Source organism: Scyliorhinus torazame, chromosome 21 (assembly GCF_047496885.1).
Source record: "Scyliorhinus torazame isolate Kashiwa2021f chromosome 21, sScyTor2.1, whole genome shotgun sequence".
In the NCBI taxonomy this organism is placed as follows: domain Eukaryota; kingdom Metazoa; phylum Chordata; class Chondrichthyes; order Carcharhiniformes; family Scyliorhinidae; genus Scyliorhinus; species Scyliorhinus torazame.
In genome coordinates, this window is record NC_092727.1 from 124279392 (window position 1) to 124300234 (window position 20843).

At 49.0% G+C, this 20843-nt stretch overlaps 1 protein-coding gene across 1 annotated transcript in view; it reads right to left on the bottom strand.

The window, feature by feature from the left end:
- Window positions 1-1024: 1024 nt before the first annotated feature.
- Window positions 1025-20843, bottom strand: part of LOC140398613 (protein AF-10-like) — a 243298-nt gene continuing 223479 nt past the window's right edge. The window contains 3 exon segments of the mRNA XM_072487458.1: window positions 1025-8253; window positions 12213-12410; window positions 15949-16054. Of these exon segments, the coding sequence (XP_072343559.1) occupies window positions 8218-8253; window positions 12213-12410; window positions 15949-16054 (340 nt within the window). The 3' untranslated portion in view covers window positions 1025-8217.

Genomic DNA, 20843 nt, shown 5'->3' on the forward strand with positions numbered 1-20843 from the left:
TCTGTGAGGTTAACTGAGAGATGAATGCCAGCCAGGTCACCAGGGATAACTCCCTTGCTCCTGCAAAATAAATACTGCCACGTGATCATGTGCCCACCAGGGAGGGAGAGCAGGCAGTGTAATATCTCGGCTGACACACGCCACCTGACAGTGCAGCACTCCTTCAGTACGGCAATGGAGTGTCAGTTCAGATTATATGTTCAGAGAGATCTAGGTGTACAGGTCCACAGGTCACTGAAAGGGGCAACACGGGTGGCGAAGGCAGTCAAGAAGGCATATGGCATGCTTGCCTTCATTGGCCGGGGCATTGAGTATAAGAATTGGCAAGTCATGTTGCAGCTGTATAGAACCTTAGTTAGGCCACACTTGGAGTCTAGTGTTCAATTCTGGTCGCCACACTACCAGAAAGATGTGGAGGCTTTAGAGAGGGTGCAGAAGAGATTTACCAGGATGGTGCCTGGTATGGAGGGCATTAGCTATGAGGAGAGGTTGAATAAACTTGGTTTGTTCTCACTGGAACGACAGAGGTTGAGGAGCGACCTGATAGGGGTCTACAAAACTATGAGGTGGATAGTCTGAGAGTTTTTCCCAGGGTAGAGGGTTCAATTACTCGGGGGCTCAGGTTTAAGGTGAGAGGTGCAAGGTTTAGAGGAGATGTACGAGGTAAGTTTTTTTACACAGAGGGTAGTGGGTGCCTGGAACTCGCTGCCGGAGGAGGTGGCGGAAGTAGGGGCGATAGTGACGTTTATCTTGACATACATGAATAGGATGGGAATAGAGGAATACGGAGCCGCCGGAAGTGTAGAAAATTTTAGTTTAGACGGGCAGCATGGTCGGCGCAGGCTTGGAGGGCTGAAGGGCCTGTTCCTGTGCTGTACTTTTTTTGTTCTTTGTTCGTGGGGTGACACCCAACCCCATAACCTTCCGACTGGGTAGCAAAGTGTGGTAGCTGCACAGCGACATCTGACACATTAACACAAACAAAATGGACAACGGCACTGAAGCAAATAAACAAAATAAATGATTATTTTTGAACAATTTGCTTTTTAGTAAAAATGTAATCCTTCATAGCAAAATATCTCTCTTACATTTACTCAATTCCCATGTTGTACACAGGCAACATGGCCATCAGCGATCTCTAAACAGTTCTGTGTATAATTGCAAAGTTATTTAAAAGAAAACAAATAAATAAACCCAGACAGATAAATCTCTTTCTAAGGCAAAATGTTTCCATAAAAATATTACAAATGAGAATATTTAGATTTTTTTCTTCTTTTTCTGCTTTTGACAAATAATATTTGAAATAAGTTTATTTACAAATTAGATGAAGCAGCTGTACAACTTATACCCAGAGTTACGAACATCAGACTATTTTAAAAAACGTACAAGCATACCAGTTTCAGCTACAGATTAAACCATTTCTTCCTTGCCTCCGAAGGGCCCTCCGTGGATGTAAGATCCTCTCTTTCAAATTTTCGCTTCTCCTCTGCAAGACATTTAATGGGCTACCCCATTCATGCAAACTGGTGCATGGTCCCTGAAGGGTGGGGGTCGGACGGCAATTCAACTGTGGGAGGCTTCACTGCTGAGAGCAATGCCATCCTCCTCCCAATGATCACACAAGCATGTTTCTCCCGGCAAGGGGGCGGGGGGTCACTGGGCCTTCCGAATTGTGCATGAGGGAAATTGCAGAATCCGCACATCTCCGTGGCAACAGCAATCAACTGAGTCGGCACAAATGGGTGACCCCTCCCCCAATCTAAGATTTTCCAGGTGGGTGCGTGACTCACATGACACACTGGGCATTGCACTGAGTCACAGAGGGTGCGGTGCTACCCTAAGGTAATTCTGCACACAACAAGGTATTTCTGCAAGGTAAATGTTAAAAAAAAAGTTTCTTCTAATAAAAAAAAAGGGCATGGTACATTTTATAAATGTGCTGAAATCTAAAAAGGAAAAGTTTTTACAATGATGCTTTTTCTTCATTTATTTACATTACTTGCACAGTATCCTGATGCTACATCATCATGTGTCGAAGTGTCTGCAGCTACGGTTTAACACTGGTTTATATGACTTTGCCACAAACTCTACCAAAAACAGCTAAACCAGACTACAGTGCGTCACATGACTGTCAATCACAAGACGGCCACTGTTCCCACGTTTAAAAAGTGCATAGGAAAACAATAACCAATTACAATGGAGACCAAACCCCGGTCATCCAAGTCGGTCCCCACTCCAACACCTTTATTAGATTATCTACTTCTAAAAGCAATGGAGAATTACAATCACCCCACCCACCCCACCCCCCAACCAAGTTGACACATGGCATTGACAGATTTGATGGTTTGATTCTGATATGTACACTGCCTACAAAAACGTACCTCATCATCTCCCCCGGTCCTGACCATGGGAAGCATCCTCTTTGTGTGGTATACGTAGGGTTGCCAACTATGACTGGACACATTCCTGGTGAACATGACCTCCCAACTCCAACTGCCCTGTCCCCATTTCCCTGCCATTGGTTTCCCCCGATATGTCCATCCTCATGATGTACTGTCCCAATTTGGAGAACCCCCCCCCTAATTTGGAAAAACGGACATTTGTGATGACTCTTTACTGTCATTCATTCGTGAGAGCTTCACCCCTCCAATACCTCCACAACCCCCTCCAATACCTCCGTAACCCCCTCCAATACCTCCATAATAAACCAAAGAATTCAAAAGAAAATGGAAAAAAAAGGAAAACTTTTATTTTAATATTCCTATAATGTTTCACTGGTGTTTTTCTCCTAACAGGTGTCCTGAAAATTACCTTCAACTCCTGGAGTAATTGGCTACCCTAGTTACATTTAATCAGATTGCAAGTCCCTTTTTGTCAAGAATGTCTTTACAATTCAGATGCATCTGGCATTAGAAATAAAACTTCTCTCTGACATCACTGAATTTATGTTCTTCTCAGTTTAAACGTCAAAAGACCCCTGCCCAAAATTGCACCACCAAATTTTATCAGTGGGATAGTGGGGAATGGGTGAAATTACTTCCATATACAAAGGGCTGTAATTATATCTGACTGACAACGTTTTACTTCAAAGGGGGAAGTCACCAATTAATTATGTTTTTTCCGACAGAAATCAAAGCCATTGAAAGTTTTGATTTGATGGCAAAGTCCATCCTGGATCCAGCTATAACGTTTGAGAAACGGATTACTCTCTGAACACCATAGAGGTCCAAATATCCAAAAGAGAAAGACATCACTCGCACCCAATGACATATTGATCCACCATACTTGATTCAAAACAGCAAAGCTGTCAATGGTAAGATGGTAGAAACAACCATAGCAAACAATTGTCCTTGGCGCCTCTACTCAACGAGGTTGAAGCCCATCTCCAGCATTTGTTAGATCGTGATCAGGCACGGGATCTCTTGGTTGACTTTAAGCTCCCTAATCCAGGAACGCCAAGACCATTTCAAGCCCCAACTGTTGATTAAGACCGAGGCCAAGGATTAGGCCTCAGGTCTCACCACCCCCCCCCCCCCCCTCCACCAGAACTAAACAAAAGCCCCTCCACAATTCTTATGCAATAATTAGGTTACATTGGAAGCTGAAAACTGCATCCTTACAGAGATTCTTTCAGTGATGTCCTGTGACCGAAAGTGACCAACACTCTTGCCTTCAATTCCCATATGACCCAGCTCCCTACCCCCCCCCCCCACACCCCCGCGTCCCGGGAACAGCGCCACCCCAGCCAATAATTCTCCACAGGAATATGATAGAAACCACTATCTGTTGCTAAAACCCCAATCACACAGTAAAGACCTCCCAAAAATCTAACGCATGAGACTTGACTAGTTCTTCAGAGGCAGAAATTAAAAGTGAGGGAGCTGTTACAGAACGGGATGTATGATGTTACCAACACCAAAAAGCCGTGTTATAACGAGCATCAAAGATCCCTTTGAACTCCTATTCCTTGGGTAATTTCATCCAACAGCTGACGGTTAGGGATCCTGAGAAACACTGCCTATCTTGATCTGAATGCGAGTTGAACTTTTAATTTTATTAGTTTTTAAAGGGGGAATTTTCTACTAATATATAACTGTGAAGATCTATTTCACCACCATCCTTATCTGCAGGACTAACCATACAATTTTCTCCTCATTATTGCAGCATCCCTCTATAGCACCTACTCTTCTGTACAGCTCCTGCAGATTGTATTTACAATGGTTTACAGGTAAAGCTGCTAATTTAAAAAAAAAAAAAATTTTTTTTTTAACATGAAAAATTCTTGGAGTCCCTTTGACAGAATCTGCCAAAGCTGGAAAGGATGCTTCCAAGCAGATCCAGCAGAATGCGGGAAGCATCTCCATGGAGTTCCCATTCTGGTTGGATGTTTTCCTGGAGGTTTCATCACATGACCTCCGGCCTCCAAACTGCCCTGCCCCCACACTGGTGCCATTGGCTGCTCGACATCATTGCCCGTCCTCCCATGACCAATCGGAAAGCTAACAGCTCCTTTGCTCTCTGATTGGCCGATTTTTGACTGTCAGGCAAACAGTCCTTTATTCCCATGTCCAACTTTGTTTTTAATAACTCGGGTACTAAAAGTATATAAATAATTCGGAAAACTTCAACTTTTTATGGCCTCCTACGATTGTTTTTTTAAATTTAGTGTACCCAATTCACTTTTTCCAGTTAAGGGGCAATTTTGGCATGGCCAATCCACCTAGCCTGCACATCTTTGGGTTGTGGGGACGAATCCCACACAAACACGGGGAGAACATGCAAACTCCACACGGACAGTGACCCAGAGCCGGGATTGAATCTGGGACTTCGGCGCCGTGAGGCAGCCTCCTATGATTTTTGTCCTTGGTTTGCCAACAGTAGGAATTAATCTTCAATTCCTGGACGCTAGAGAAATCCTGAAGGGTTGGCAACCCAAGCTGAGCCCTTTATTAATAATCTAAACTGATGGTAAGTTTAATGTCACCAACTGTTCTAGTAAACAAAACGCCCATAAAGCAGGTTTTATTCCTCTTCTTTTCCAACTGGGGCAGCATGAGATCAGAACCTATTGGGAGTTTTCCCTTGGATTAGGTGCTTAATAGGGAAAAGCTCAAGAAGAAATTACCCTCAGTCAATGATGCATAGCATTCAGATTTCCATATAAAGTGCAAGGTATTTTTCTGTTAGACTCAAAAATTCAGCAACCCATTCCACCCCACAATATATCAGACCAGATCATCCAACGTCTGGAATTTCTAGCTGACAAGGTTGGACGGAAAATCATCACTGGCAGTCGACTGAAAATACAAGTTCTGTTTTTCTCGCTACAACTATTTTCCTACGCCTGCTGCAACTATGAGCGAGGCCCGTGGTACATCCTGGGTCTTGGACAGTGGAGGACAACCAGTGAAAACAAACTAGACAGGCCGACTCAAGACCCTGACAGCAATATTTAGAAGGTTTTTTGTTTTTAAAGTCACAAAATCACAAATGTTCCAGTCCTCTCAAAGGCAGAGATCCCAATTTGTTAGCAACTCAAAGAAGAGGCAGCTTCCTTGACTCGGGCATGTCCGCAGACTGGAAGGTGGTTGATTCGTACGGTGAGGCATCCGGAACCAGACAACCAGTAGGACGCTCAAAGCTCTGCTTCAATGATGCTTGCAAGTGCGACATGACGGTCCTAGACATCGATTGTTGCACCTGGGAGTCACTAGCTGATGGCAGAGGAAACTGGCGGCACCTCCTGTGTGCTGGCATGAGCCACCACGATGACCAGTGGCTACAGCGGCTTGGCCACAGACACCAAATCTGAAATCAACAACCCGTGACACTTGGTAGCTTTGTGTGTGTGTGGGGCACTTGTGCCTGAACCTGCCTCTCAAGGATTGGCCCCTTCAGCCATCCGCATAAGTGAGCCATCTGAATACACACCTTTCGAAAAGGATTGTTTATCGTGTGTCATCATCTTTCGTAGATGGAAGGATCTGGAATGTTTTTTTAAAAAAAATAAGTGAAATAAAACAGGGTTTCCTGGCCCGCCTGTCAATCTTGCTCCCGAGCTTGCCGCTGGCTATGGGATGGATGGTGGGAGTGGAGCCAGTGAAGTTACCCTAGTCAGAAATGAAATGGAACAAGAGCTCAGCGAGCTGTAAACGGAGATGGTGGAACGATCTGTTAAGATTCTAAGGTCAGCTGGCAAAAATGTAACTATGTCCCTTGAAAACATTGAGCTTTGCCAACATGACCTTGAGCGGTCCAGAATTCTACTCGTTTGTGGCAGTCCACTGGGAACACCCGGGCTCCGGTTCCCTGGGGGTGCTCACAGATCCAGGTCTCTGGGGAAGTCTCCAGGTTCCTTCAGGTAGCCTGTGAGCGCATTTCCACAAAATACTCAAAGCTTGCGTGCAGACAATCTAATTTCATATTTGGTGAAATGTCGGGTTGGACCCACCAATGTGCGTGCTAAACAATCAAAAAAATACAGCACGATTCTGTGGGGATGAAATGGTTAATCAAAAATAAATGCAGTGAAACGTCATTTTCAGTGATGGGGAGGGTTGGGGTGGCGGGGGTGTGTGCAAGGTGAGGGGTGTGCGTGGGGCCCACGTTTACAGATCTGTGCCGTTTAAATAAAGGAAAAGGAGATGCAAGTGGAAAAGTGTGTCTTCACGGAGGTCAGTGTTAAATGTCCAGACTGAAGTGGGTGGAAATTCACAGAACTAATCTGTCATGTGAATAATTACCACCCAAGTCCTAGCCTACTCTGTTATACCTTCCAAACTGAACTCAATCCAGACTCATCTTACAAAGTGATAAAAAGAAAGTGTAAAACTGCTCAGTGTCTGAAGGAGAAAGCTAGGTTCGTGCTTTAGCTGAAGGCCTCGAACATGACACATTTTCTCTTTCCAATCCCGCAGTGCATTTCCAGCATTTTCTGATTTTATTTCAAGTTTTTCTGCATTCTGCATCGGAGGAGACCTTTTTGTTTTAAATCTCCATTATTTTATGCCGTCCTCACCTCCTATAGCTGCTTCCTTCCCCTAATGAAAGGGAACAGGTTAGCAGTCACTGGCTTCTGTTAAAGGTAGCTTGTGATATGAGCTACCCAGAGGTGTACGGAATGTCACTGGGTCAAAACCCTGGAACGCAATACCCAACAGCACTTATCACAATGGTTCAAGAAGGCTGCTTCACCGCCACCTTCTCAGGGGACGAATAAATGCCGAATTAATAAAAGAAAAGAAAACACCCCTCCCTGTGTGAAAATATTGCTTGCCAACCATCCCCCCCAATATCCCAGGCAAAGTATCTGGAGCTCATGGTACAGGAAAACATGGACGCAAGTCCACATCTGGTACACCCTGGAAAAGTGGCCGGAGCACGCCCAACTCCAGATGTTCCTGCCGGACCACTTTGGGGTGCAGTTGGCTTTGGGGAGGGGAGGGCGTGGGCTGCCGGGGAAGAGAGAGATAGAGGAGGCTTTCTCAGTCCAAGCTCAAGGAACTTCCAGCAGCAACCTTCTCTTCTCAGCAAACCCCAAGCCACCCTCCCCCTCTCAGGTTTACCTGCTGACAGATAACAATTCGGATCGCTTTCTGTTGACAGTGGCTGGTGTTGTAAATTGGAAACAGAACACAAATATCAAGACACACATACACACACAAAAAAAGAGAGAAAAGTCACAAGAGTTGACATAGAAGACTTGGCGAGGGAAAGGTTAGACACTCACACAACACAGGTATTGCTAACCACAAATTCAGACTGGTGGACGGTATGTGAAAAGTTGTTCCCATCCTCTGATTTTGGGTGGAAAGTTAGCTCTTTGAGTTTCTGTACAGCAGCAATGATCCGTTTTCCGAATTTTCACCACAGCAGTGATGTTGAACCGCCACTGCTCGGATTCCAATGACTTGCTACAGATTGGGGACTGCCCCTCATTGCTGATTGATTAAAGACGCCAAAAAGGTTCAGTACACCTCACCCCGCCCCGCGACGAAGCATTATTTGTCTTTTCCTGAGAAGATGCAGCCAAGTTCCCTTGTGCTTCCAACTTGTTTCGTTGTGTCTTCCATGCGCAAGAGACCGTCAGTCAGCAGCAGATATCCAAGGCAGTTCGACTCTTCACCCATGACCTTTGACTTCAAGGAAAGAGGTTGTGAAGGTGCAAGGTCCAACTTTGTTTGTGCGCAATGCGCAGACACGATGTGGTACAGGATGTCAGCTCTTCTCCTGGTTGACTTTATCATTCAACCTCTTACAAAAAGGGGAAAAAAGATCATTAGGCATCAGCATGATTCAGGTTGATGCTGTGAATAGCAGGCGGAATATCTATTGTTAAACCAGACCCGCCAATGTCACTCAACGTCTCTGGGAGTGACGTCTATGCATCTTACAAGAAATTCAAACCACTTCTCGCCACTTTTAAAATTAAGCCTTTATATTAAATGAAATCTCGTGCAAGGCACACTTCTTGGTCACAAATATTACTTCCTGTTGACCGAAAAATGCGACCAGAAATCATGACAACAGTTCTGGTTTAATTTTTGGTATGTCAGCTGTCACAATAGAGTTGCAGGCTCTGGCCATTAGGTGGCTGTAAGGAGCAAGTGGTTGGAAGTGTCTCGCCCAACTTGATCATCATTTTGTAGAAAAAAAGCACCACGTTAAACAAATAAAACTGGTCAGTATTGCAGTATTGTGAGTGAGGAAGAGGGACACAGAAGGACAGGAAGAGAGAGACCGTGGTAAGGTAGAGAGTACCTCAGAGAGAGAGAAAGTCAAGTTGAGAGAGGAAAGAAAGAGAGAGAGAGCGAGACAGGCAGACAAAGGAATTGCGGAGAGGACTGAAAGAGGGCAGAGAAAAAGAGGGAAATAGAGGGAAGAGAAAAAGAATGGGAAGAGAGAAAAAAAATTAAGAGTGGGGCGAGGAAGAGAGGGGAAAGGGGGAAGAGAGGAAGGGAGAGAGAGAGGGAGGGGGGAGCGAGAGGAAGGGATTTTAGAGGAAGGGGGTGAGAGAGAGGAAGGGATAGAGAGAGGGAGGAAGAGAGAGAGAGGGGGGGGAGAGAGAGGGGGGGGAGAGAGAGAGGGTGGGGGGGAGGGAGAGAGGGTGGGGGGGACAGAGAGAGGGTGGGGGGACAGAGAGAGGGTGGGGGGACAGAGAGAGGGTGGGGGGACAGAGAGAGGGTGGGGGGACAGAGAGAGGGTGGGGGGACAGAGAGAGGGTGGGGGGACAGAGGGAGGGGGGGGGACAGAGGGAGGGGGGGGGGGACAGAGAGAGGGAGGGGGGGGAACAGAGAGAGTGAGGGGGGGGGAACAGAGAGAGTGGGGGGGGACAGAGAGAGTGAGGGGGGGGACAGAGAGAGGGAGGGGGGGGACAGAGAGAGGGAGGGGGGGACAGAGAGAGGGAGGGGGGACAGAGAGAGGGAGGGGGGGACAGAGAGAGGGAGGGGGGGACAGAGAGAGGGAGGGGGGGACAGAGAGAGGGAGGGGGGGACAGAGAGAGGGAGGGGGGGACAGAGAGATGGTGGGGGGGACAGAGAGAGGGTGGGGGGGGACAGAGAGAGGGAGGGGGGGACAGAGAGAGGGTGGGGGGACAGAGAGAGGGTGGGGGGGACAGAGAGAGGGTGGGGGGGACAGAGAGAGGGTGGGGGGACAGAGAGAGGGTGGGGGGACAGAGAGAGGGTGGGGGGACAGAGAGAGGGTGGGGGGACAGAGAGAGGGTGGGGGGACAGAGAGAGGGTGGGGGGACAGAGAGAGGGTGGGGGGACAGAGAGAGGGTGGGGGGACAGAGAGAGGGTGGGGGGACAGAGAGAGGGTGGGGGGACAGAGGGAGGGGGGGGACAGAGAGAGGGAGGGGGGGAACAGAGAGAGTGAGGGGGGGACAGAGAGAGTGAGGGGGGGGACAGAGAGAGTGAGGGGGGGGGACAGAGAGAGGGAGGGGGGGACAGAGAGAGGGAGGGGGGGACAGAAAGAGGGAGGGGGGGACAGAGAGAGGGAGGGGGACAGAGAGAAGGAGGGGGGGCAGAGAGAGTGAGGGGGGGGCAGAGAGAGGGAGGGGGTGACAGAGAGAGGGAGGAGGGGACAGAGAGAGGGAGGAGGGGACAGAGAGAGGGAGGGGGGGGACAGAGAGAGGGAGGGGGACAGAGTGAGGGAGGGGGGACAGAGTGAGGGAGGGGGGACAGAGTGAGGGAGGGGGGACAGAGTGAGGGAGGGGGGACAGAGTGAGGGAGGGGGGACAGAGTGAGGGAGGGGGGACAGAGTGAGGGAGGGGGGACAGAGTGAGGGAGGGGGGGACAGAGTGAGGGAGGGGGGGGACAGAGAGAGGGAGGGGGGGGACAGAGAGAGGGAGGGGGGGGACAGAGAGAGGGAGGGGGGGACAGAGAGAGGGAGGGGGGACAGAGAGAGGGAGGGGGGACAGAGAGAGGGAGGGGGGGACAGAGAGAGGGAGGGGGGGACAGAGAGAGGGAGGGGGGTACAGAGAGAGGGAGGGGGGGACAGAGAGAGGGAGGGGGGGGACAGAGAGAGGGAGGGGGGGACAGAGAGAGGGAGGGGGGACAGAGAGAGGGAGGGGGGGACAGAGAGAGGGAGGGGGGGACAGAGAGAGGGAGGGGGGACAGAGAGAGGGAGGGGGGACAGAGAGAGGGAGGGGGGACAGAGAGAGGGAGGGGGGACAGAGAGAGGGAGGGGGGACAGAGAGAGGGAGGGGGGACAGAGAGAGGGAGGGGGGACAGAGAGGGGGAGGGGGGACAGAGAGAGGGAGGGGGACAGAGAGAGGGAGGGGGGGACAGAGAGATGGAGGGGGGGGACAGAGAGAGGGAGGGGGGGACAGAGAGAGGGAGAGGGGGACAGAGAGAGGGAGGGGGGGGACAGAGAGAGGGAGGGGGGGGAAGGGGAGAGCGAGAGGAAGGGGAGAGCGAGAGGAAGGGGAGAGCGAGAGGAAGGGGAGAGCGAGAGGAAGGGGAGAGCGAGAGGAAGGGGAGAGCGAGAGGAAGGGGAGAGCGAGAGGAAGGGGAGAGCGAGAGGAAGGGGAGAGCGAGAGGAAGGGGAGAGCGAGAGGAAGGGGGAGAGCGAGAGGAAGGGGGGAGCGAGAGGAAGGGGGGAGCGAGAGGAAGGGGCGAGCGAGAGGAAGGGGAGAGCGAGAGGAAGGGGAGAGCGAGAGGAAGGGGAGAGCGAGAGGAAGGGGAGTGCGAGAGGAAGGGGCGAGCGAGAGGAAGGGGCGAGCGAGAGGAAGAGGAGTGCGAGAGGAAGAGGAGTGCGAGATGAAGAGGAGTGCGAGAGGAAGGGGAGAGCGAGCGGAAGGGGAGAGAGAGAGGAAGGGGAGAGAGAGGAAGGGGAGAGAGAGAGGAAGGGGAGAGAGAGATGAAGAGGAGGGAGGAAATAGGAGAAAGAGGAGAGAGCAAGAGAGAGAAAGAGGAGAGAGAGACAAAGGTGAGAGAGAAAGAGGAAGGAAAGAAAGGTGAGAGAGAAAGAGGCGGAGAGAGGAGCGAGATAGAGCAAGAGGAGAGAGAGCGAGAGGAGAGAGAAAGAGAAGTGAGAGAGGGAGAGAGAGAGAAAGCGGAGCGAGAACGAGGAGCGAAAGAGAGAGAAAGAGGAGCTTGAGAGAGAGAGAGAGAGAGATAAAGAGAGAAGCGAGAGGAGGGGAGAGAGATGAGAAAGAGGGGAGAGAGAGAGAGAGAAAAAAGGGTGGCATGTGGCACAGTGGTTAGCACTGCAGCCTCACGGCTGAGGACCTGGGTTAGAATCCCAGCCCTGGGTCACTGTCCGTGTGGAGTTTGCACATTCTCCCCGGTCTGCGTGGGTCTCACCCCCACAACCCAAAGATGTGCAGGGTAGGTGGATTGGCCATGCTAAATTGCCCCTTAATTGGAAAAAAAATAATTGTGTTCTCTAAATTTATTTAAAAATAGAAAAGGGAGAGAAAGAGAAAAAGGGGAGAGAAACAGGAGCTTTAGAAAGCATTTGTGAGAGAAGAGGGGGGGAAATGTGAGCGAAAGAGTGGTGGAGATGGCGGGTTTGGAGGTTGGAGACAGGCGTAGGATTAGGTAAGCACTATGTATGAAAGTTTTAAGACCATAAGACATAGGAGCAGAAGTAAGGCCATTCGGCCCATCGAGTCCACTCCACCATTCAATCATGGGTGATTTCAACTCCATTTACCCGCTCTTTCTCCATAGCCCTTAATTCCTCGAGAAATCAAGAATTTTGACACTTACCTGAGCTTTCTGTACACTGCTGTCAGTGTGAACAGAAAGGAAAGAGTTGTTTGTGCCCGAGTGAACAGCCAGGGATGGAGATCCTTGTGCCAGGTTGCTGATGGGGAGTTGCGACGTTCCAGACATCTGTATCCGCTGCAGCTCCCGCTGTCTGTGCTGCTGCTGTTGCATCATCTGATAAACCAATGCTTGCTGGTCCTGGGGCAAGTTACAAGAGACACGATAATAAATATCTACATTATATATACATACAAAATATGGTCCATTTGGTGAATGACGCGGTGAACGGACGACCGAGGTTTTTAAGCTGTCCAGAGGGGTTTGCATGAATAATGTTTAGTGCGAGTAACAAAACCCGTAGAGATCTCAGGTCGATCCGCAAACTATTCTGAGCTTGCTCATGCCGGAACTAAAATATGCTCCAACGTCCCTCAATCGCTGTTGTGTGTTCTCATTCACAGCACGTGCACCCAGATAATATAATTGTTCAGTAATTTACAGAACAGAAACAGGCCATTTGGCCCAACTGGTCAATGCCAGTATATATAAGAACATAAGAACTAGGAGCAGGAGTAGGCCATCTGGCCCCTCGAGCCTGCTCCACCATTCAATGAGATCATGGCTGATCTTTTGTGGACTCAGCTCCACTTTCCGGCCTGAACACCATAACCCTTAATCCCTTTATTCTTCAAAAAACTATCTAGCTTTATCTTAAAAACATTTAATGAAGGAGCCTCTACTGCTTCACTGGGCAAGGAATTCCATAGATTCAAAACCCTTTGGGTGAAGAAGTTCCTCCTAAACTCAGTCCTAAATCTACTTCCCCTTATTTTGAGGCTATGCCCCCTAGTTCTGCTTTCACCCACCAGTGGAAACAACCTGCCTGCATCTATCCTATCTATTCCCTTCATAATTTTATATGTTTCTATAAGAGCCCCCCTCATCCTTCTAAATTCCAACGAGTACAGTCCCAGTGTGCTCAACCTCTCCTCGTAATCCAACCCCTTCAGCTCTGTGATTAACCTAGTGAATCTCCTCTGCACACCCTCCTTTCTCAGGTAAGGAGACCAAAACTGAACACAATACTCCAGGTGTGGCCTCACTAACACCTTATACAATTGCAGCATAACCTCCCTAGTCTTAAACTCCATCCCTCTAGCAATGAAGGACAAAATTCCATTTGCCTTCTTAATCACCTGTAAGCCAAATTTTTGCGACTCATGTATGCTCCCCAGAAGCCTCCTCTTATCTCCTTTATTCAACCCTATCTTCAGATCCTTTGTTCCTGGTCTGGTTTTCCTTCATTGCATCTCTGCTGTTCATCTCAGCCATCCCATGAGGCAACAAGTTCCACATTCTAACCATTGCCTTGTGAAAGAAGTTTATCCTCACATCCTTTTGTGGATTTATTAGTGACAATCTTCCAGATGGGTTGGATTGAGGAAGCAGGTGGGCTGCAGAAGGACTTGGACATGCTAGGAGAGTGGGCAAAGAAGTGGCAGATGGAATACAATGTGGAAAAGTGTGAGGTTATGCACTTTCGTCGGAAGAATAGATGCATAGGCTATTTTCTAAATGGGGATGAGCTTCGGAAATCAGAAGCACAAAGGGATTTGGGAGTCTTGATTCCGGATTCTCTTAAGGTTAACGTGAAGGTGCGGTCGCCAGATAGGAAGCCAAATGCAATGTTAGCATTCATTTAGAGAGGGTTAGAATACATGACCAGGGATGTACTTCTGAGGCTGTACAAGGCTCTAGTCAGACCCTATTTGGAATATTGTGAGCAATTTTGAGTCCTGTATCTAAGGAAGGATGTGCTGGCCTTGGAGGGGGCCCAGAAGTGGTTCACAATGATCCAGAGAATGAAGGGCTTGTCATATGAGGAGGCGTTGAGGATTCTGGGTCTGTACTGGAGTTTAGAAACTTACAGAATACTGACAGGCCCAGATAGAGTGGACGTAGAAAAGATGTTTCCATTAATAGGAGACTCTAGAATGCAAGGGCACAGCCTCAGACTGAAGGGACGATCCTTTAAAACAGAGAGGAAGAGGACTTTCTTCAGCCAGAGGGTGGTGAATCTGTGAAACTCTTTGCCCGCAGAAGGCTGCGGAGGCCAAATCGCTGAGTGTCTTTAAGACAGAGATAGAGGGGCAGCACGGTGGCTTAGTGGTTAGCACAGCTGCCTCACGGCGCTGAGGTCCCAGGTTCGATCCCGGCTCTGGGTCACTGTCCATGTGGAGTTTGAACATTCTCCCCATGTTTGCGTGGGTCTCGCCCGCACAACCCAAAGATGTGCAGATTAGGTGGAGTGGCCACGCTAAAATTGCCCCTTAATTGGAAAACATAATTGGATAATCTAAATTTATTTTAAAAAACAGATAGATAGGTTCTTGATTGATAAGGGGACAATGGACGGGCAGCCCAGTGACACAGTGGTTAGCTCTGCTGCCTCACGGCACCGGTGACCCAGGTTTGTTCCCGGCCTTGGGTCACTGTCTGTGTGGAGTTTGCACATTCTCCCCGTGTCTGCGTGGGTTTCACCCCCACAACCCAAAGATGTGCAGGGTAGGTGGATTGGCCACGCTAAATTGCCCCTTAATTGGAAAAAAACTAATTGGGTACTCTAAATTTATTTTTTTTAAGAAGATGACGGGTTACAGGGAGAAGGCAGGAGAATGGGGATGAGGAACATATCAGCCATGATTGAACGGCGCAGCAGACTCAATGGGCCGAGTGGCCTAATTCTGCTCCTATATCTTATGGTCTTATTTATGGCGCCTAGTTTTCACCTTCCCACAAATGGAAACAAGTCTACGTCAATCCTTTCAAACCTCTTCATGAAGGTCTCTCTTAGGGCATTCTTCAAAAGTTCTCTTTTCTGGAGGGAAAAGGCCAAACTTGTTCAGTTCTTGATAGCTACAGCATCCTGGCTTTGCTCTCATCCATGTCAATCTTCTTTGCAGCGTCTCCAGTGATGGTGTTCCCCAGTCCCTTTCCCAACCAATCCCGCTGCTGGCATCCCCATCCGCTCCTCTGTCACTTTCAGACTATCCTGCGCTCTCCTGAGTGGTCTCTCATCCTTTGTAAACTGTACTTTGTCTACAGCCCTGCTGTCCACATCCTACTTTACACCAAGTCACACTCGCCCATCACTCCTGCCCTCAGGGGTTGATGTTGAAACTTAGGCAGGGATTTTCCAACCCCACCCGTCGCTGGCATCTTCCAGTCCCGTCGAAACTCAACGGCTCACCTGCCGCAGCCCCCGAAAATCCCAGCCGCAGTTCCCGGACTCAAAATTTATGATTCTTACCCTCGTGATTGCATACCTTCCCTCCCCATCACCTACACAACGCCAAAGCCACCGTTCTCCTGGGGTCACCTGTACCCACCCTCTCCGATCCCTTTACTCCACAGCCATGCTTTCCACGGTGTAGGCTTCATACTCTGGAGCTCCAGAACTAAACCCTTCTGCCTCTCCAGCTCATCTGCCCTCTCTCCTCTGGAGACCCTTCTTAAAAGCCACTGCTTTGGCCAGACTTGTGCTCACCCATCTCTCTTAGCCCAGTGACATAACCACTATGACACCATCTCCCACTTCAGTCATCGGATGTTGCCGTTAAGCACTCTCGTTGGGGTCTGACGTGGCCAGATCCAGAGGAAAGCACCGTGACTCTGTCTCAACAACACGTCTCAGCCTTGGTCATTTCATCGTGACTCAGGAAGTGTCCAAACTTACCGGAGTGAGTTGCTGAGAGGTCAGTAGCTGCTGTAGCTGCTGCTGTTGTTGTTGGTACAGGAACTGTCTTTGCTGGTCAGGTATTTGCCCCATTCTGGCGATGCCGCTGTACAAAGACACAAAGAGACAAAACTCAGCACTTCGTCAAGAAATGAGTGGCTGTAGTAAAGATACAGACTTCTACGTTGGATGGAATCACACATCTGATGCATTGATGAAAGAACGTTCTGTGGAGAGACTATGACTGGTTGCATGACACTGATCAGCGGCATGTTTGGAGCTGCAGAGACCTGAAGTATCGACATAAATTGCTAAAGTTCCAAGGATTCTGGTAAAGCACAGATTAATGGGCGTTCAGTGGATAAAGGAGACGGGGCTGGGGGGGGGGGTTTGCCAACCGAGGGATGGGTGCTGGGGGACGAGCGACAGCTGGGGTGGCAAAGCGAAGGCTGGGAGCTGTGGGGCGAAGGGAGATCTGGGAGTGAGGGCAGGGCTGGGGGTGGGGTGAGGGCTGGGCGAAAGGAGGGCTGGGGGTGGGAATGGAGGGAGGGCAAGAGGGGGTGAGGGGGGGGGGGGTGAGGGTCAGCTCCAAGCTATTCTGTTTTCCTGTAGGACTTCAGGTGACCTGCCACCGACGGAACAACTTAAAAAAAAAAATTTTGTGTACCCAGTTCATTTTTTCCAATTAAGGGGCAATTTAGCGTGGCCAATCCACCCACCCTGCACATCTTTGGGTTGTGGGGGTGAAACCCACACAAACACGGGGAGAATGTGCAAACTCCACATGGACAGTGACCCAGAGCCGGGATCGAACCTGGGACCTCGGCGCCGCGAGGCTGCCCAATGGAACAACTTACCTGCATTGCTTGCTTCACCTGCCTGTACTCCCTCTACCCCATCCACACATACACAGACAACATACGCAGACAAACGCACACACACATGCACGCAACCTTTGTGGAAGGCACAGCATTAGCTGAGCATCCATACGGTAAGGTCTGGAAGGAATACTTCCTTCGTTCCTGTGTGTGTGTGTGTGGGGGGGGGGGGGGGGGGGGGGGGGGTGCGCAGTGTTATGGGATTTCTCATCGAATAGGACAGTTTTGGTTCAGTGAGTAGCGCTCTCCCCTCGTAATCTGAAGGTCGTAGGTTCAAGTCCCACTCCAGAACCGTGAACTTCTACTCTATGCTGCGCTGTCAGGTATGCCGTCCATTCTACTGAGGCACTGAACAGAGGCTCCGTCTGGCCTCGACTCTACGAAGAGGATCAGGGGAGTTTCCCCCAGTGACTTGGCCAATATTTTTCCCTCCACCAACCCTGATCGCTGCTCACTGGAAGCTGCTGTGTAAAAATTGACTGCAGTATTTTCCTGCATTAAAATGTCGGCGACAACACTTCAAAAGTATTTTAATGGCTTTGGGACACCCCAAGGCTGTCAAAGGCACTATGAAAGTCTTTTATGGGAATATTTCTGCGAATTAATTTCTTGCATTACTTTGAGTTAAGTAACTGTAAGTAGCAAGTTAAGTGCTTTCAAAATGACTGTTTTGGAATTATCAGGTACTTGGATTGAAGTAACTCTGAATTATACAATGATTCCACAGGTTAAGAGGAGACTAGCTGGGTGGCACCGTTAACACTGCTGCCTCACAGCGCCCTGGACCCAGGTTTGATCCCGGCCCCGGGTCACTCTCCGTATGGAGTTTGCACATTCTCCCCGTGTCCGCGTGGGCCCCCCCCCACAACCCAAAGATGCGCAGGGTAGGTGGATTGGCCACGCTAAATTGCCCCTTAACTGGAAAAAAAATGATGCTACCATACTTGGCATAAAGTGGAGTGGAAAAGAGACAAAGAATTTGCAGACACTGGATTGACAGCTGCAAATTTCCATTTGATGAGCTTGAAGATGGAAATTAGAAGCACCACAGTTGCAGTTGGAACAGACTTTGAGCAGCAGGTACATGTTGCCATGTCCACTCACTACCATTAGAGGGAGGTTTGCTCTCGAGTTAGCTCATTATGAACCTCTGCTGGTAGCAGCGGGTACTGCAGCATGGCAGCATCCTGCCAAAATCATCAGGATGCAGCACGATATTAACCCTCGCGAGGTTTCCAATCTTTGCATCTGCAAGAGGTTGCTCGAAAGCAGGAAGCCTTGTAGGCAACAGGAACAGAGAATGGTACAAAAAAAAAAACTCAGCTGGTCTGAGAGCATCTGTAGTTTTCTTCCAGAATTCTTTGTTCTAGTTTCAGATTCCAGCATCCGCAGTATTTTTCTTATTTTAAGTTAAAACCTACTTCAGAGGGATGGACTGCACTGGCAGTGGTGCCATAGTTTGGATGGGACATTAAGTCTCAGGTGGACGTAAAAGATGCCACGTGCTCTAAAGTGCAAAGAACAACAGGGGAATTGCTCTCCGCAATATTTACCACCAACAACACGGGTTATTTGATTAATACGTCGTTGCTTTAAATTGGCTGCTGGGTTTCTGGAGTTACGACATTGCCTCCATTTTGGAAGCACCTAATTGGCTGCAATCTGCTTTGGGAGTGTCCACAAGTCATGAAAATTGCTTTAAAAATACACGTCTTTCTTTACCTCCCCCAGTGCTGTGTTGGGGGACTGGTCAGAGGCGCAGGCCACCTGCGTTACCCCCACCCCGCTCATCCCCACCCCTTGTTAAAATACACCAGAGAGAGGCTGAAAAATTCACCCCACGGCATTTGGCAAACGAACCAGAGACGACACGACGAAAACATTTTTGATGCAGCGAGTTTCTGTGATTTGGAAGGTGCTGCCTGAAAGGGGGGGGGGGGGGGGGGGGGGGGGGGGGGGAGGCGGAAGCAGATTCAATAATATCTTTCAAAAAGGATGTGCATAAAAGTTGTGAAGGAGAATAACAAATTGTAGGCCTCTGAGGAAAGAGCGGGCTGGCACTGGCACATTGGGCCGAATGGTCTCCTGGTCTTTAAAGTTCCATGAAGTGATATTTTCTGCATTGTAGCAGCAGAGGAAGCAGACTGATATACAGGAGAAGCTGTGTCTAAAGTCAGGCACTTTCCCACACTGACAAAACAGCCAGAACACAAATCCAGCTCTGCTTGTTCCCGGAGTCATAATTTATTTACAAATTATACAGACTCTTATTTGCATAATCTGACACCACCCTCCTTGCCAAGGGGCAGAAACACTCATTCCTGATAAAAGTTTAAATTATAGCACCCTCAGCCAGCAGCAGGAACTGAGAAAGACTCATCACCATTCTATATTAAACACTGAATCACCAGGTCAGCTTGCGGATTAAAAATACTGGACCATCTGTGTGAACTGTTCTTGAATATTCAAGCTTCCTAATCCATCCCTTTTAACTTAAACGGAAAAAAAACACTTGCACACTTCAGACTCAAATATCCTAATGTCTTCCCATCTTCCATAAACTCACCCAACCTTCTGCTTCTTTATTCTATTTCACAATCAGTCCCATTAATTCATCAACCCTGTCTTTGTGGACCTGCAGAGGCTCCTGGTCCACTTTAGACACCTGTCCTAATGTCTCCTTCTTTGGCCTGGTGTCAGACTTGTGTCCCGATTACGCTCCTGTGAAGCGCCTTGGGGTTCATAAAAAGGCACTATAATAAATTGTGTCCTTGTTGTGTCCAAGGAGAAGTAGCGTGCCAACGGTGAAACATCCCTCCCCACCCCTCCCTATTCACACTACACAATTAGTTCTCCTCATTAACCAAAGCACAGGAAGACAATATGGTCAGAAGCAATGCCTGCAGCCAAGCGACGAATGAAGGTGAATTTCCATGGACGGTGCGGTGGGTGGGCGGATGATGAACTGAAACACGAAGGTGGATCAAGCACGCGGAGTGTGGCATGCTTGGATATACGGAGGTCTGTACGCCCGTTATGCTCCTAGCCAGCTAGCTTTGCCAAACTTCCAGGACTGTTCTGGAAGTTTCCCAGTGTTACAGATGTCAGCCATGCTGGGCAGTGCGCTCACCCTCCAAGTTGTGGCTTCAAGCCGCGCACCAGCGGCTCGGAGAAGGAGTTTTTGAGGGGGATCAAAGTCTTAGTGGAGTGCCGGGAGGCGGGGCTTTAGTGAGGGAATTCCAGAGCTTGGGGTCTCAGCCACTGAAGGCACGCCCACCAATAATGAAGGGAAGGAGATGGAGGATGCACAAGAGACATGAATTGGGTGAGCGCAGTTCTCGGAGAGCAGGGTGGTGGTTGTAGGGCTGGAGAAGGTTACATAGGCAGCCCAGAATGATGGAGGGATTTAAAAAGACAGATGCGAATTTTCACCTGAATGGTGCAGCAGGGTCATGGGGCTGAATGGCCTACTCCTGCTCCTACTGCTTATTATGAGGGACTTTAATCACCTGAATGTAGACTGGGACAGCGATAGTGTAAACTGGGAGAGCGGCATAAGTTCCTAGATTGTGTTCAGAACAATGTTCTACAGCTCTTTGTGCCCAGTCCGACAAGAAAGGATTCACTAACCAAAGGAGAAAATGCTGGAAAAACTCAGCGGGTCTGGCAGCATCAGCTTTGACAAAGGGTCACCTGGACTCGAAACGTTAGCTCTTTTCTCTCCTTACAGATGCTGCCAGACCTGCTGAGATTTACCCGCTTTTTCTGTTTTGTTTTCAGATTCCAACATCCGCAGTAATTTGCTTTTATTTTATTTAGGAAAGGATTCACTGTTGGATCTGGTTTTTGGAAAAGAGGCGGGCCAAGTAGATCAAGTGTCGTTGGGGGAACATTTAGCAGACAGCGATCACTGCACCGTTAAGGTTCCGGGTGATGGTGGAAAAAGATACTCAGCAATCCAGAGTAAAAATAATTAACTGGAGAACAGCTCAGTTAATGGGGCAAGAACGGAGCTGG